Source organism: Cyprinodon tularosa, unplaced genomic scaffold, assembly GCF_016077235.1.
Source record: "Cyprinodon tularosa strain WSP-4 unplaced genomic scaffold, ASM1607723v1 ctg77, whole genome shotgun sequence".
NCBI classification, from domain to species: domain Eukaryota; kingdom Metazoa; phylum Chordata; class Actinopteri; order Cyprinodontiformes; family Cyprinodontidae; genus Cyprinodon; species Cyprinodon tularosa.
Window position 1 is genome coordinate 1,192,453 of NW_024039529.1, and position 18,823 is coordinate 1,211,275.

At 36.4% G+C, this 18,823-nt stretch overlaps 1 protein-coding gene across 1 annotated transcript in view; it reads left to right on the plus strand.

The window, feature by feature from the left end:
• Window positions 1-1,580: 1,580 nt before the first annotated feature.
• hsd17b12b (hydroxysteroid (17-beta) dehydrogenase 12b) overlaps window positions 1,581-18,823 on the plus strand; it is a 36,517-nt gene continuing 19,274 nt past the window's right edge. The window contains exons 1-3 of the mRNA XM_038270636.1: window positions 1,581-1,915; window positions 17,744-17,790; window positions 18,155-18,230. Coding sequence (XP_038126564.1) covers window positions 1,738-1,915; window positions 17,744-17,790; window positions 18,155-18,230 — 301 coding nt within the window. The 5' untranslated portion in view covers window positions 1,581-1,737. The remainder of the gene's footprint in view (window positions 1,916-17,743; window positions 17,791-18,154; window positions 18,231-18,823) is intronic.

An 18,823-nucleotide genomic window follows, 5' to 3' on the forward strand; every position in this document is an offset into this window, starting at 1 on the left:
GATGAAAAATGAAAAAAATCCAATTTGCTGTCTATTATAACATAGCTTTTAAAAAGCACAAGTTAAGTGAATCAGGGATCGGCATTTGAGCAAAAAAATAAATCCTCTCAAAATTCAGCAAGACTATGAAAAGTTGAAAATATGAGAGAGGATTTTTTTTTTATTATTATTTTATTTTAGGTTGCTTATTTATATTTTCATTTATCTATACATTTTTCTCAACATAAAAAATCAATCAGAAAAATCCTCAGACAGCTTATGTTCACACCAATATTGAATATTAAGTTAAATACATACATGTCTAACCCAAGAGGTAAAAAAGCAAGCAACAATGTAATATTCTTGACGTACTAAAAAAAATAATAAAAAACACCACTTAATAGTCACCACGACATGTAGATCTTATTTTACTGTAAAGGTAAGCAACACGTGCTTGAAAATGGCAAAAAGAGAGTTAGTGTGTAGTAAGTGTAGCTGTGGGATTCTTTTTTTTAAAGAAGGAAAAGACAAGCGTGAAAGTCCTAAAAAAGGAGAGGAAATTTTAGGAAAAATAAAATTACCCTCAGTCGACTTCAGAATAACAGTATATACTTACAATATTTAAAATCTAAAAACAAATGAGACAGGGGAGGAAAACACTTAAAAGACAATGGGTTTTAGCAAATAAGGAATTTTGTAATTTATTTGTTGTACATCTTTAGCCAAAAGTTAAATGAACAGGCAACAGTCTAACATTCTTTTTTAAACATACTGAAAAAAATCCTGCTTCTGAAACACAAAATGAAGATTTGATTTTACTGTTAAGCAACACATGGATAACCATTTCAGAGAAAGACGTAAAATTGCAATGAGAGGGAGGATTGTGTGAACTGCAAATGTAGGACATTTGTCTTGAAATAAAGAAAAGTAAAAGTAAATATTTACAATATTTTAAGACATAAAAACAAATGGGATAGGGTAGACAAATACTTTATAGAAAAGGGGGTTTCTGATGAGTGTAAAGCACTCAATCTATGCCATCAATCTATGTATTGCCTAATTTATATAAGTGTTTAAGCTGTACTGACTATATGCTGCTTTAACATCTAGTTTTTTCATACATTTATAGAATACGTTGCTTTTAAAAATGAAAAGCTGTCAATTACAGGTTTATAAATATAGAGGAAATACAAAAATTAATGAATAAGTAAAATATCAGAAATATAAAAAAAAAGTACAGTTAAGTAAATAACAGAAAACATGTTTAAACCAAAAATAACTGAGCTTAAAATAAACTGAATTGAAACTTTCATTGTTGAAGATCAGGTCACAAATAAACAACCTCAAATGCAAAGAAAGAGCGTATAACGTGCTGAAAAAAATCTAAATTAAAAAATATTAAACTCTCTGTGACACACAAGCTTTTTTGTTAACATCAAAAAACAGAAGAATCAAATTTATCTACAGGTACCCACTGCTATCGGCGAAGGTTATGAATTATTGCGTTCTTATATTTCAACAGTAGAGGGTGCTATTATCCCAGGACTTTATTGTTGCTAAGAAACGCCCAAAAGAAGAAGCAGAAGAAAAGTTGACCAATCACCAGCAGCCTAACATAAATGCGGAAGTTCCTCTCAGGCGTCTTAAGCTCCAACTCCCATCTGCTTTTGAACAGCTACTGTCTCATTATCAAAGAGGTTAGTAGTGCAGGCTTCAGCGTCGCGACCGAATACCGACAGAGGTGTGAACGGTGCGGGTATGTCGCTTAACGGAGAAGCCTTGTTTCGGTCCGTAGAGGCGCCGCTGTTCTGGCTGGGCGCTCTGACTGCGGCCTGGCTCTCGGTGTGCTCAGTGTCGCGGCTGATGTCCGGCTTCAGAGTATGGCTGCTGGGCAACGGAAATCTCGTCTCCCCCAGCAAACTGGGAAAATGGGCAGGTGAGAATGTAGAACGTTGGAAACACACATATTACATTTATTACAGTTCAAACTGAAGCTTCAGCTGCACAGACTATCAGAACTAAGTTGCACCTGGAGTGAGTTAGTGTTGTTTCAGTGGTTAAAGAATTGTGCTGTAAATGAAAGGAATATAAGGGCAGCAGTCTTAATTTTGCGTTTCGACAAATTTCAAGTTCATTTGTAATCAATTATTGTTTTGTTTTACTTTGTTTATCGTATCATATCATAAAAATGTACAAATAAAACATAACTTTTTAGGTTCAGTAGCTACTGCACCAATTGAAACAGTTCACTAATTTAATGTAATTTGATTTTCCTTTCAATTTGGTTAAAAAAAACTGCTAAAGATTATGTCTATGAACTAATTGAATTAATGTGTGTGTATATACATATATATATATATATATATATATTAGTGTTGCGCCGATGCCATTTTTTGGCCCCGATACCCAATACCTCGCTGCCTACCTTTGTGAAGCAGGAAAAAATCGAATACAAAGTGACTCCAGTAGAACTTTTTAATAAAAAGTTCTACTGGATAATAAAAATAAAAAGTTTTTATTGCCTACCAGGAGTGGGTGACAATAGTTGAATAAACTTATGGCTCTCAAAATGGTATCGGTGCCCTATTTGTTGGTACTCGCCGATACCGATACCACCATTTTAGGGCAGTATCGGGACCCCATCCGATACTGGTATCGGTGCAACACTAATATATATATATCAGTCAGAATCTGCAGGTCAGAACTAGTAGGAAGCCAAAAATTACTACAGGCCGAGAAAAACTGAATGGTGCATTTTCATTAGTGATGTTCCCATAAAACCTTTTTATTTCCAATATGACACTGATACTGCAGCTTTGAGAATTGACTAATACCGACAGAAACACGATTAAACATCGGCTGGAATCACACACACTTTTAATACTTTTTTTTAGAGTGGAATATTAGAAAAGGGTTGATCTAGTAACTCAAACGGAGAACAATGGTCAACAACTAATGGAATGAGGACAACTGACCCATTTATTAACCGCATCACTTTATGTATTAACCACATAAACTTTAGAAAAAATAGTTTCTATCAGCATGCAAATAATACAGATTTTAGGTGCAGGCCACATAATCTGATATTTACACCCCATATTGAATTGGTACATATTTTTCGTTGCCATTATAATGTATTAAAAGTAGGGCTGCAACTAAGGATTATTTTAAAAATCGATGAATCGGCCGATTATTTTTTCGATTAATCGAAGAATCGGACAAAAATATTTTTTATATTAACCTCTTTATTCCAAAATAAACATTTTAGACAGAACAAACAAGCACACAAGTAGAGGTTGCTCATTAACTGTACTGGTGCAATATGAAAAATAAATGTTTGTGTTAAAACTGCGCAAACTTACATGAGAAATGTAGCTGTACATCCACAAAATATAGGGTACTTTGTTTCATAAAGCGCAAAAAAAAGACATTTTTGTTTTTAAAAGCCCCTAAGGGGTTCAAACAATAGGTCCCCCCATTTCAACAAATTAGTTTTTTTTTTTTAGACTAGAAGAGTTCTGCCTTTTAAGACAGGAAAGTATAGCAGTTAAAGTTGCTGCTTTAGAAAATACTGAACCATAGAGATAAAAATAGCCCTGTGATACAAATTATAAATTGTATTTGGAATAAAAATGAGAGAACTAGGGGTGCTAAAAAACACATCCTCCAAAGACAGATATTTACATGGGAATGTGGCATATAATTAATTGACATACACTATATTGCCAAAAGTATTTGCTCACCCATCCAAATTATTGGAATCAGGTGTTCCAATCACTTCCATGCCCACAGGTGTATAAATTCAAGCACCTAGGCATGCAGACTGTTTTTACAAACATTTGTGAAAGAATGGGTCGCTCTCAGGAGCTCAGTGAATTCCAGCGTGGAACTGTGATAGGATGCCACCTGTGCAACAAATCCAGTCGTGAAATTTCCTCGCTCCTAAATATTCCACAGTCAACTGTCAGCTGTATTATAAGAAAATGGAAGTGTTTGGGAACGACAGCAACTCAGCCACGAAGAGGTAGGCCACGTAAACTGACGGAGCGGGGTCAGCGGATGCTGACTCGCATAGTGCGAAGAGGTCGCCAACTTTCTGAAGAGTCAATCACTACAGACCTCCAAACTTCATGTGGCCTTCAGATTAGCTCAAGAACAGTGCGCAGAGAGCTTCATGGAATGGGTTTCCATGGTCGAGCAGCTGCATCCAAGCCATACATCACCAAGTGCAATGCAAAGCGTCGGATGCGGTGGTGTAAAGCACGCCGCCACTGGACTCTAGAGCAGTGGAGACGCGTTCTCTGGAGTGACGAATCGCGCTTCTCCATCTGGCAATCTGATGGACGGGTCTGGGTTTGGCGGTTGCCAGGAGAACGGTACTTGTCTGACTGCATTGTGCCAAGTGTAAAGTTTGGTGGAGGGGGGATTATGGTGTGAGGTTGTTTTTCAGGAGCTGGGCTTGGCCCCTTAGTTCCAGTGAAAGGAACTCTGAATGCTTCAGCATACCAAGACATTTTGGACAATTCCATGCTCCCAACTTTGTGGGAACAGTTTGGAGCTGGCCCCTTCCTCTTCCAACATGACTGTGCACCAGTGCACAAAGCAAGGTCCATAAAGACATGGATGACAGAGTCTGGTGTGGATGAACTTGACTGGCCTGCACAGAGTCCTGACCTCAACCCGATAGAACACCTTTGGGATGAATTAGAGCGGAGACTGAGAGCCAGGCCTTCTCGTCCAACATCAGTGTGCGACCTCACAAATGCGCTTCTGGAAGAATGGTCAAAAATTCCCATAAACACACTCCTAAACCTTGTGGACAGCCTTCCCAGAAGAGTTGAAGCTGTTCTAGCTGCAAAGGGTGGACCGACGTCATATTGAACCCTATGGATTAGGAACGGGATGTCACTTAAGCTTATATGTGAGTCAAGGCAGGTGAGCAAATACTTTTGGCAATATAGTGTATTACATATCTTGCTGGATTTTATTCTGCTTTACTTCCAAAATAGTAAAGCAGAATAGGTTTAGCGCCACCGCAGCATGGGAGGGAGAAATACGTCCAGGATCAAATGGATAAATATAGACAGGAGGAAAAAAAAAATCATGAATCGATACTCTTGCGGACATATCGATGCATCGGATCGTCAGCTGTTGAATCGATGCATCGATACAAAATGATTATTATTTACACACCTAATATACACTAGTTTTCTGTCATCAGTAAAGACCGGAAATGAGAAAAGGCCGCAAATGTAAGCAAAATGTTCTGTTGTAATAATCTTAAATTGTAGAGTTTTTCACTTTAAATAACATGTTAAAGATGTCTAAAATTGAATAAAAAAAAAAAAGAAGAGAAGCACCCCTTTCCCATTTCAGTACGTTCTTCAGGGGACGTTTGTCTGTATTGTAAAGGAAGTATCCCAGTGAATATTTCTTGTCAGACTAAACATGGCCTTGAAAATAGAAAATACCAGTGGCTGTGTCTGCTTGAGGACAATATACCATTTAGCCAGAGCAAACAACATGTGCTTGTGGTTTCACAAAGGTTTTGTGGTGCAGTCTTTGTTTCAGGCTAGAGTGCATCTAGTCTGTATGAGCAATGCTAAGATTTGCGCTCATGGTGTGCTGAATTGGTAAAGTTTCAGAATTGGAAAAAATCACTGCCACCGCCTCTAACTGAAGTTTATACCAACTATAAGCGTTTTACAATCCACTTTCTTAAAATACTGTCCACTTATGCAATTGATAACGCTAAGACATTATCTTAGGTAGAAAGTATCACTATCAAATATGGTTTAAGATTGTGACCCTGCCATGCAACTTTCTTAAGGCTTTTTAAAATGTCATGTTTGTAGAATCCGCGGCCTTTAGCTCTCCCATTATGCAGCAATGAATACTTACCTGCTGTCCTATGTTGTTAAATGCAGGATACTATATTGCTGGAACAGGAGCAAGATATTGAACAATGCATTTTTTTTTGGTTGTAAACTTTAGCTTGTGACTCAATTATGGTTCGAGAGGATTAGCAAATCAGATTGAATGCTGTCCATCTGTCGAAGCTGCTCACTGATTGAACTTTGAAATTTGAACAGACCACCTGATGTTAATAAGTGTAAGCCAAGGGATCGAAGTTCATATTTCAACGTGGATGCTGGAGACAATTTGTGTGTTTGGTATGGAGTTCTCCCACAGATTTTGTTGGAATCTAAAAGCTATTACGTTTTGGGATTGTAATCTCGGTGCTTCTTGTTGTAAAGAAATGACTGATGGTTGAATTTAAGCATGGGGATATGCTTAAATAAAAAAAAGTCTACTGCATCTCTTTTAATCCACAGTCGCATCACTCTGACAGAGAAGCAAATGTTTTGAAGCCGGCAACTGAGGTTGCTCTTGATCCCTTTTTTTTTCTTTTTTTCTGTGATGCTATAAATGGAAACTCAGAGAGAGGAGGGAGTTCATTTTTGGATCAGTCGTGCAAAATGTTTCAGAATATCCAATGAGCCAAAAGGAGGTTGTTGGCCTCCACTGTTACGTTCATTCACAAACTTTATCTCACTGAAGTAGACTTGATTGAGAGGACAGTCTGATTATATAATGACTCTGGAGTCATTCATAAATGAAGCACACATGATATGAATAATCCTCAGGATTCTGGTTCAGTAGTTCCCACTTTTCACAAGTGTGTAGGTATGCGTGTGTGTGTGTGTGTGTTTAAAAAAAAAAAAGAAAAGAAAAGAAAAAGTAGCTCTGAGAATATTAGTGGGCTGTGTGGTTACACCCTTAGGAAGATCTCTTGCTTGGCAAAGGTCTGGGTTATTTTTTCAGATCCTATAAATACAATCATGTAATGCATGAATATTGTAGAATTTCAATTATATATCGCCTGCCTCTGGTATCCAACAAATATGTCTGCTTCAAACGTTCTTTTCTCTGTGTGAATTATTATTATTATTAGATATTACCATTACACTGTAAGAAGGAATATAATAGTTTTTAAAAATGGTAATGCAATAAAATTGTTTTACTGATTTTCTGCTAAGCACCCAACATAATCAAAAAAGCATTAATTTAGTGTGACAGAGGCTGGATTTGAGCCATGGACTCCATATTGTTGTTCTAAAGTTTGTTATGCAAGCTGAATTTTTTTTAAGTTTTACTTTTAGTGCAACAGTTTTTGGATTTTTTAAAACTGCTATTGTATTTTCATCTCATTACTATGATCTATGATTACTGTGAACTAGAGATGTCCCGATCCAGGTTTTTGCACTTCCGATCCGATATTGTTTTTGGACTTCCGATCCGATACCGATACTATCCGAGCATGTATTTAAGTTTAAGTTAAAGTATTTAGCCTTAGTTGTAAGACTCATGTTGTAAAGGGTTTTAGTACTCTTGATAACATCTAGCCAGCTGAATTAGGTGAGATTGAATAAAACACAATGCTTGGTAACAACAAACTTGCCTGTTTATTAAGAGATAAACACAAACTGGACAAAATTATGAATAGCAATCTGAAATTGCACAGTGAGCAGTAAAACCGTAAACAGTTAAAGGTGCAAGTATTACTCTAAGTTTTAATAAAAATGCAAAACAGGGGAACACTGGCGCAAAATAGTGGAATGGATCGTTTCAATCGGCGAAACTGGAAAATACAGACCGGATTTAAAAAAAAAAAACTGGATCGGCAATCTGGATCGGCATTTTACATGCTTTGCCGATACGCATTTTTTTTCCAATATCGGCGTCCCGATCCGATATGTGGATCGGATCGGGACAAGCCTACTGTGAACCATATGCGCTGCTCTAAAATCAAGTCTGCATTGAAACAAATTATCTCTTAAAAATATGCTTTTTGTCAGAATGTATATAGTAGTTTATGCGATTGTAAAAAAAAAAAAAAAAAAAAAAAAATATATATATATATATATATTATAATATAATAAAAAAATCTATATTTGGTATGATTATTGATTAACAAAAAATATATTTATTAATACATTTATTAAGCAACCCTATTCTCCTGTGGTAGAAGTTTGGATGGATCAAACCTCTATGATTGCTGATGCTAAATTTGCACCTTATTAAGATCATAAATGATAAGACAATTTGAAGATAATCATCTGGTGTATTTTGCTCCCTTTGATGTATTCCTTGAACCTATCAAGACTTAACAGCAACATTTAAATTGACATTTGTCCTTGTAAAACCTTTAACCTGGTTCTATTGTAGTTTGCAGTCCCCAGGGGGTAGATGAAACCTGAAAAGTTATAATTGGCAGTTAGATTGGTGGTCAAATAATTTTTCTCAGTTTAATTATCAACCAGCCATTCTCCAGGATTCTGTACAGGCAGGGGATAGTGTAACAATGAAGCACAATTAATTTAAGTCTTTGTCAAAATACAATTAGGGGCATCGGTCTCTTTATTTGGTAATCATTTACCATGTACTGCTTGAAATTGAGCTTTCCTTGTTTCTTTATTTTTCCCTGTTATTTATTTATTTTCTCTAGCTTGAACAGTACGTGGCCTGACCCTACAGGTGATCATGCAGAGAAGCTGCACAGCTGTCTCAAATATTTCTTTCACTCGTGAATGTTTTCTCAGCGTAATGTATTTTCCTATTCCTTGGAGATGGCCTCATAAACCCTTACAATTGATGGGCATTTCTTAGATCGACCACATTTTAAATCCATTTATAAGCCAAGTTTTAAAATGTTTTCATTGTTATTTAAATTTTTGTTTCTTGTTATATAAATATAAGCAGTATAAGTCAATTGCTATTATATACAGCATTAGGTTTGATTTAAAACAAAATGCATACAAAAAGGATTTTGAGTGAAGATAAATTTATGTGAAAATTTAAATTCAATTACTCCATAACCTTTTTTGTTTTTTTGAAGTAGATAAAATTTTAAAATATTATTTATTTGACAAGTGCTTATAGTGTGAATTACATTGTCTTGTGAAACTATAGGATCCCTTTTCTAAAGCTATGTTTTACACCTTAGACTTAGACAGTACTTTATTGACCTCTTCAAGCTCTGTGTTTTTCTGACTCCTTGGTACCCCGTACCCCTTTCTGCCATGTTTAGAAATGTTTTTAAAAGATGCATTGCTCAAGGAAATATTCTCATATTCTGTTTTCTTTGCAAACTTCTTAGTTTCTCAGTGGAGTGGAGGTTTGTCTCCATCTGCTGGTTAGAGGCATTTCTGAAGATAAAATGTTAAGTGTCATTTTAAAATTATAAAACTGGCCTTATGTTTTGTGTGATTCTAATTATTGTAAAACTTTTAATTCGTATTGTTGTAAAGCAGATCTCTTCTTTTCTCCAAGCTTTCTGCATAACCAATTTTTGGAGCTATAATATTTGTGCTTATCATTCAGAAGCTTTTACTTGCTAAACCTTTTTTTTTCATAGCAAAACAAGGGTTTAAGTCTAATTATAACTGGTTATTGAATACAGTATTTGTTTGTCTCAGATTAACTTTTGTTATATTATCATGGAAAGGGCTTGCTTCTAACTGCTGATGATAACCTGGGAAATGAGAGGCTGTGTTGCTAACATTTCCACGTGCACATAGTAGCAGCATCATTCAGGACACTCACTTTAGTCTGACCTAGTTTTGCTGGAAACAACAGCTGCTCCAAAAATAGATCTTTACTTATTTGAGTGAAGGCAACATTCACTCAGCTGTAAAGTCCTTGCTTTTTTATTCCTGTCCTGTCTGAAAAGAAAATCTCATTCTTAAAAAGGCTAAAAATAAACCAACCTATGTTTCCCTCGTCATTTCGCCTACAGACTCTCCTGTACCCCCACCCTTTCCTCTCTGTACTATTTATAGTTGCCCCCAGGATCCCCTATGTTTGTGTTTTTGTCATTTTCTTTACTCTTCTCTTCAGCCCTCTTGTTTAGCTCTCCTGCAATCCTTGATGATGCTTGGCATCACATCATTCTTTGTACAGAATATTATCACGCAAATAAGAGATGAATAAAATAAAATTAGTTAAAGGGAGAAATTTAATAACCATTTGTAGTAATAATAAAAAAGTAAACGCGTGCTTGGAGTACATTTTATTATGTTAAGAATGTTAGATATTGCAGAAGTGTCAAAATCTCCTCTTTATAACAGTTCATATTTAGTATAAACTTCTGTTCCAGCTGTATTTCATCTAAGATTCCAGACTAATTGGATTGAAAACATCAAAAAGGGGAGTTTTTTTGCTTTCCTGAAACTCTTTAATGAGGCAATAAAAACATTAAAGAATATATAGTTTAAGTAATAATTCCATGATTATATTGGTGTCTTACAAAAATATTTAAATCCTTTCAATTTTTCCCGTTTTGTTTTATTGTAATCACAAATACTTTTCTAAAGTTTAACTGAATTGTCCTGCCTTTAAGTCCACCTATCTTCCTATAAACTTTAATCACTTTTTTTTCCTCCCTGCTGAAGAAAATCATACCCACAACATGATGCTATAAATACAGAGTTGTATTTGTATAATCAATTTGAAACATCCCACAAAAAATCTTAGTAAAATTCCTTGTACTTAGTGCAATTAAGGTGTCAGAGACTCAACTGTCTTTAAATCTCTTAATACACACTTGGACAAAATTGTTGTTCCCCCTCATTTAATGAATGAGCCACGTGACCATTGTGTGACCCACAATGGTCACAGAAATAACGTTACTCTGACAAGTCATAATAAATAAAATTTCTATGAAAATGAACAAATATAAGTCAGAATTTGTTTTTCAAATGTTGGGGTATTTCTTTTATTAAACAAGTGATATCCACAGTTTTGTTGCCATGTGTGAAGGTCTTTATTTATAGACGGGAATTGTACTACAGTTGGGGAACACTGAAACAGCTCTACACCCTCTGTTGTGTGCTCATGAGAGTTTGCCAACCAGTCCACATGTGCTGTATGGACCTGGAAAAGGCATTAGATGGTGTTCCTTATGGGACTACCGAGGAGTATGAATTTGGGAGCCCTTTAGTAAGGGCCATCCGCTCTCTGTACAAGCAGAGCATGAATGTTGTTGTCTTTTCCGGCATCAAGTCGATATTCTATTCCTGGTTCATGTTTGACTCTGGCAGGGGTGCCCGCTGTCACAGGTCCGGTTCATAGCTCATGGATTTCTTTTATGGAAATGATTTCTAGGTGTAGTCAAGGGCCTAAGGGCTTCTGTTTTGGGGACCAGCAGATTTTGTTCCTTCTTTTTGAAGTTGAAGTGGTTCTCTCAGCTCCCCCCTGCCAAGACCTTCAGCATACACTGGCATGGTTTGCCATCTATTGTCAAGTGGCAAGGATGAAGATCAGCTCCTCCAATTCAGTAAATGGTTCTTGACCGGAATAGTTTGCTTGCCCCCTTGAATTCAGAGGACATTTACTGCCTCAAGCATTGGAGTAAAGATATCTTGGGCTTCTGTTCACAAGGGAGGGGAGAATCAAGCAGGAGATCGACAGACTGATAGGTGCAGTTGCCGGCACAATGCGGATGCTTCAGTGGTCAGTTTTGATAAAGAGCACTAAACAAAAGGCAAGATTCTCGATTGACCCATCTGTCATTGTTCCTACCCTCACATGATCATAAGATCTGGGTCATGACCAAAGAGTGTAATCATGGATACAAGTGGGTGAAATGAGCTTCTTCCACAGGGTGGCTGGGGACTTCCTTAGAGATAGGGTAAGGAGTAGTCATCAGGGAGAGGCTCAGAATGGTGCCAATTCTCCTCCACATATAGAGGAGTTAGCTGGGTTGGTTCGGACATCTTTTTCGGATGCCACCTTGAAGCCTTTCTCGCGAGGTGTTCGACTCGTATGTAATTTCGATGAGGACTTGGGAACAACCCAGGACACCTCAGATAGCTGTCTTTAAGCCCCCGGCGGAAAAGTCAGGAGCAGTCGGCGTTGCCACAGGTCCATTAGAAGCAGGCACTTGCTCTAAGGCAGCAGCGGACTCCCTCAGTAGCTCTGCCACTATTTTGGTTATTGTAGTCGTTCAGTATGTCCTTATAGTCAGACCCGGCAATTCAACCAGTTTCCCACGGGCACACTTACAATATAATGAAATGCAGACATGCACAGTGCCCTTCCGAACAAAATGGGTAGCCCGGTCAGCAAGGACCTGAGGAAGAGTGGCTGCTGATGTCACTCTGCTGCACCCGCCGCTCAGAATGCTTTTCGTTTTCAAATTATGGACAGTACTTTGCAGGCAGACTACGAAAACGATAAAGCAATGTCCACTGTGTTTTATCTTTGATTATGGCATAAAATGTGTAGTCTTAAAGAAGAAAATGCAAATAGGATGATTGATTTTGATTTTCAAATTTTACATTTAAAATTGAATTTTGGTATGTATTTGCTGGGGTACATTTTGAAAAATAAATCTCAAATGTCTTTTTCATTTTTATTAAGTAAAAGGATGAGCAGTCTTGAAGAACAAAATTAAAATGCAAACAGGATGATTAATTACCAATTTCATTTATGAGTCAAACAATGCAGCCACATTCTTAAAATGAAAAAGCATTTCTGGAAATGCTTTTTAATTTGAAATATGGTAACAATTCGCTTCCATATTTACGTGTTTGCATTTTAACTATTGCAATACATGCTATGATGCCCAATTTTTTTATTTATGTTTTTTAAGGTATTTTTTTGCTGATTTTGCGCATGGCATAATGAATAAAAAGCACAGCAAAAAAATATAACATAAAACTCAATACTTTGACAGAAATTCTTTGGGACCCTAAGGATTTATGTTGTTGTATATATTTAGTTCATAAAGCTAAATTCATAAGTCCATAAGTGTCATTGCTAGGACGGTACAATTTGATAATGTTTTCAGATTTCCGAATGCCTAGATAGAAGCAGTCACAAATGTGAGGTTGAAGTCACTATTCTTTCAGTGGACTTTATTTTTAATAACTCAAATCCCTTTCCATATTAGTATAACAAAACGATAAGCTTTTTTTGTTTGTTTTCTCTTTGTCAAAGCTGCAATGAAGAAATGTTGTTACAACAAACTGTTAATGAAATCAAAAATGATAAAAGAAAAGTGGGTTTAAATGTGAATAGGGTCAGTTTTTCTCTTTTAAAGGTATCGTTTTAGATTATACATGCAGGGACACATCAAGGGTTTGTTATATTTGTAAGAGTAAGGGTTGTGATGAATCGTTCCTTTTTCTAAAGATGGGGACTGCTATAAATAGTTCCTTCTACTGCTGCTGTTTGTGCCAGGCGTTTCCAGGGCATCTGCTCGCTGTGCTGCTCCCTATGACAGACGGGCTCTTTCTTATCCTTGTCCTCCTCAGTCACTTTAGAAGCTCTCTTCACCTTTTTCCACACAACATCCTCTGGAATTGACATGGTAGTTTGCTGTATTGAAAAGGAATTCAGTATATTTTTTTGTTAAGCTCTTGGACCAGCCACCATTGCTGTTTGCACAGTGTTTGCCAGATGTCTCAAAAGGTTCTGTAGGTGGCACTGTCTGTCTGTGTATTGATGCTTCTTTCATTTTCTGTTCTATTATCTTAATTTTCCGTGGTGTTTTTCCACGTGCCATTTCTGTCTGAAGAAGTTTTCCTTTTCTTTTTTTTTTCTTAACCACTAACCTGAGAGCCAGATATATCTGAGAGCTCTTGTTTGATTTGCTTCTGCAATCCTCTATTCAAACAGTTTTCCACTTGGCCTTGTGGGGCTCGGGCAGTCAGTGTTTATCTAATATCAAGTATGCTTGATACGATAAGGCTGACAGAGACCCACTTTTGTGGCTTATGAGTATTTTCACATCTGATAATGCAATTGCTTTTGCCACTCCTGAGCAGAGGATACTGGCCAGGGATTGCTGAGTTGTGATCATCATCGAGAACTGTTTAAAGTGTCGATGCTAATGTACCTCACAAAATTAATTTATACAAAATTCAATCATTGGGATATTGTTATGGGATCAACACGGTGGTGCACAGTTGTCAGGTGTTGAAGGGAAAAATTACATGGTTGTCAGTTTGCCCTGTGTTTGTTTTCAGCCCTCTTTTACCCTGAGGCTGCTAAAGAAAGTCAAATAAGGACTTAACTTTCACATTGCTTAAAATGCAGTTATTTGACTGCTTTACGAATTTGTAAAGCAACATTAGTAAAACAAACTGTATGATGAAGACCTAGGAATGCACAAGAAAAGTCATACATAAAAGCTGCAGAGAATTAGATTTAGTTTAGAGTATGGGTTATAAAACAATATTTGAAGCGGAGAATGTCTCACTACCAACTGTTCTATCTATTAACTGAAAAATTGAGGAGTGTGGCATGCAAAAGTCTTTGTGGTTGGTAACTGGGCAATACCCTGAAAACATAATGCCCATGATGAAACCTGCTGAAGGAAGCTTTATACTGTGGGGATACTTTCTTCTGCATGGACGGTAACTTATCAAAGGTAATTGGAAGATGGAAGCAGCTTAACACAGGCCAAACCTGGAAAGAAAGCAATGAGTCAAAGCTGTAATGTTTGTGATTATATAGAGTAAGTTTACATAAACGATGTGTTAGAATCGTCAAGTGACAATCTGAACAAAAAGCAAATAAGATTTTGTGGTAAAACTTGCAAATCTATGTTAACAGATGATGAACATCCAATCTGTTTTTGTAACAATTGTGTTTTGAGTTGTTTTTTTTACTTTCTAAATTTCCCTTCTAAATTTTGTATTTTATTAATGTGGGCAATAATTCTATTTCATGTTTATTCACCAAGGAGGACATGTTTTTTAGGAGAGTTTATGTGGCTGCCTACCTGTCTGTCTGTGTAGAGGATAACTTAAAAAGTTTCAGATGGATTTTAATGAAATTTTTATCAGAGGTGTCCCTCATGACAAGGAACTACCCATTCAATTTTGGTCTGGATAAAGGAGTTAAAAAAAAATGTCTTACATTATGAGGGGGATATTTGATGGAACAAGCTGGCCCTAACTAAACCAGAGGATGGCAGCAGTGACTATTGACAGCTAAGCATCAGACTTAAAAAAGTAAGGAGGTATTTTATTGAAGACAAGAACACAAGAAAGGTAACGTTATTTGTTTGTTAGTAGGATCAATTCAAACCTAACAGATTTTTTAGATAATTTTATCAGAGGTTTGCATCATGCCTATGGAGGACCAACTCTGCCATATTTAAAAATAAATACGGAAATAAATAAATGCTCAAAAAATGCAAATTAATTATGAGCATACAATTAATTGTATGCTTATATATTTTTTGAGCATTTATTTCTGTATTTATTTTTAAATATGGCAGAGTTGGTCCTCCATACATGCCAAGGAACGATTCATTTAAATGTGGTTATGATCCAGATCATGTGCAAGTTTTATCTATAGGGGCAATTCACAATTTGGAGCTGCTTGGTGGAGGTCTTCTCTCTCAGTGATTTTCTAGTCTAAATATGTTTTTTTTTTTTTCAAAAATGAAGATGTGACTTGAAAAGATATTTCCAACATAGGTCTGCAGTTACATTTGACTGACATACCGGGTTTTTCGCTGTTTTATAATGGTTTTTTTTATTTATTTTATATTTCTATAACATCATATTGGATGGGTTTTATACATTTGTAAAAAGACAAAACAAAAACATTTATTTTTTAATTGGTTTCTATGTTTTTATTCTTAGCATTCCTAAGTCGAGGGCGGTGGATTTACATATTATCCCTATGCAAACTGCATGAGGAAGGAAAGGAAAGCTGAAAATGGAATGAATCCCACACAGTGACGGCGTTTACTGCTCTGCTCTCACCTCGTGCTACTACAAACAGCAGCACAGCATGGAGAGAGCAGAGCAGAGATGGCTGAATTTGAAGAGATTATTTTTTTCATGGAAAGGTTAAGGGGAACCAATCGGAATCAGGGAAATGGTTTTAGTTTAAGTTTTTTTTTCAGTTAAAATGGAATACAGAGATAAATAATGTTAACAAAGGTAGAAATGAGGAATAAAAAGAAAAGTGCTGTTCTTATTGCTCATACAACTTACTGTGTCCATATACAGTGGGGACTATATAGTGGACTTTATAGCGAACTCAGTTAACTGACCGTTGGGACAAATAATCACTGCTTTTAGCTCCACTGGTCACGTAACTCCTCCTCCACCACGTCGTGCCTGCAGCATCCTGGTTATTAGTCACTGCTGTCGGGTTTGCGACAGTGGGCCGCTGTGAGAGCAAATCCCATAATGCTTTGTGAGGAGCATCTTCACGCAAAGCATTCTGGAATAGGTCTGCCTCTTCTTAGGTTTTTCTTTTCATAAACTTTGTAAACACTTGTCCTCTTATGACTCTTGGCCATTTTCAAAGAACCGTGGTGAGAAAGGTGTGCTCTAATGATGCATATACGCCTGAAGGTGCGCATGTGCAGAAAAAGATAGCTAACAGGGCAAGCGCGTAGGGTCACCTTATGTAAACATATCACTAGAATGATTGACAATTAGGGGGACCAGTTCTTACACAATCCACCCTTAAATTAAAGATCATCCTCTATCACTTTAACCAAATTGGAGATGGATAAGAAAAAAAAAAAAAAAAAAAAAAAAAAAATATATATATATATATATATACATATACATTTTTTTTTTTGTGTGTGTGTGTGCTTTCAAGGCTTTTCTGATACTCCAAATCTGATTCAAAAGTTGCGCGCTTGGCGATCAATTTAGCAGGGTGAAGCACAATAAAAGCACAACTTAAGTTTCAACTGTGCTTTTATTGTGAAGTGACAACAGTGAGACCATGACAGGAAATGCCATGGGGAGGAAGGTTCTGGCAGGCTGGTGATTTACTAAATATTAATCATTCCAGCCACTGAATAAATTAAATATGCCCACTGTTATATTCAATACCATCACAGGAATGACACTAACGTCTGCGGGGATGGCGACGTCATCGGCTGTAGTTAAAATTAATTCTATCTTTAAAACCAAATCGGCACAAACAACAGTTTTACCTGCAAAAATCAAGTAGCAATGAAAAAGAAGGTACATTTTGATTCAATTCAGAGCTTAATCTTAGTTGGATTAACTATAAAAAAAAAAAAAAAAAAAAAAAATGTTTAATATTTCTGAAGCAACAGTAGCACATGTGATCTGTATTTTATTCATTTATTTCATTTTTACAAATGATATGGCTGGGGTGTCAGCTTCACACAGCTTCAATTTGATGATGCAGTCCAGGGTGTGGTGCTGGAAATCACAGCGGACACTGCTCTCGGTCTGAATGCACCTTTAAACTTTTTTGCTGTTTATCATTTCTATATCATAATGACTGAAACTAGGAACTATATCGAGATAGAAGCAGTGGCTATATTGTCTATATTGTCTAGCCCTAATTGTTGCTATATATATGTGCATCTCTGTCATGCATTGTTTTTTTTTTCCCCTGTGGGCCATTAAAGGATATTTTTATTCCATACTGTAGTTTTTTTAAAAATTTTTTTTTATTAGTTTTTTGGTTAAGTATTTTGTATAGTTTTACAAAACACTATAAGCCATTCCTGACCGGCCTGCACCTCTGGTCTATCCTAAATGTCCTCTTTGTCTCAATCAGAACCACCATAATGATGGTGTTACAGTAGCAGGCTAGGATCATTATTCAGTTTTACAAATTAGCTACATGTCGTGGTTGAACAAATTAAACCACACGGTCATACTATTCTAACCCTTTTTTGTTTAAATATATGAATGGAATAAATGCTTATCTTTCTCTGTATCTACCTTTGTTCTGCTTTCAGTTGTAACAGGAGCCACAGATGGGATTGGGAAAGCATACGCAGAAGAGGTATGACACCTGGGATAATCTTTATTCAGTTTTAGAGTTTGAATTAAAAATGTGTTGTATATTTTATCACAGGCATGTAACTTTGAATGATGGTTTTTGAAGCTTGTTTACATTATTTGGTCATACGTCCATACATTTATGTCTTAACTCACTTCTCTTTGGTTTTATTTAGACAGCACTGAAAAATTACCAAACCTTTTATGATGGAGATATTGAGGTCAATCAAGCTAAATTGACTGATACATCTGTTTTGTTTTAACTCATCTATCTCATTGTCCCCTGCATTGTGTAATTTCAGCAGCACGCTTTGTTTGTTGTCATCAAGGACTTGGTTGGTTTAGTTTTTCTCTTTCCTTCTAAATAGCTTGGCCGCAGAGGATTTGCCATCGTTCTGATCAGCCGCTCTCAAGAGAAACTCGATGATGTGTCCAAGGCAATCGGTAAGATATGTGGGCTTTTATGTTTTGACATCATCTTGATTTTTGTCTCGCTCTAACATGGCACTTCAGAATCAAGCTTACTAAAGGTGACAGAATATTAGTATATTTAACCAATTATTCAAACCAGTCTTTCATTTCTGTCCAGGAAAATCAATAGTTCTCATCTTCCAAAGAAAAAGACTGATGTAGGTGATCCATTAAGGCAAACAGTTGCTGGACTAAAGTTTAACCATCAGGATCCCTGCTGCTGTAAAACCTCATTCATCCTCTGCCTGAAGTGTTTTATCACCCAAAGGGCCTAATTGACAAGTGACTAAATGATATAGCGCCAAATTGAGTGTCTTGCTCATGATCCTTTCAGTACTGTAGAGATGCTGCGGCGGCTTTATTTTAGAGGAGCAAAGCCTCCTGCTGCAGCTAAGTGTGAATGCATAGAATTAAATAAAAAGAACCCTTTCCATAATGATGATGATGTTTTGAGATTCCAACTTTTTCTATTTTTTTTTTTTTTTTTTCCAGCTCAAGTAACATATTTGATAAACATTTGATTCAATCCTTACACCATCTCTAACATTCCTTTTTACTGAACGTAA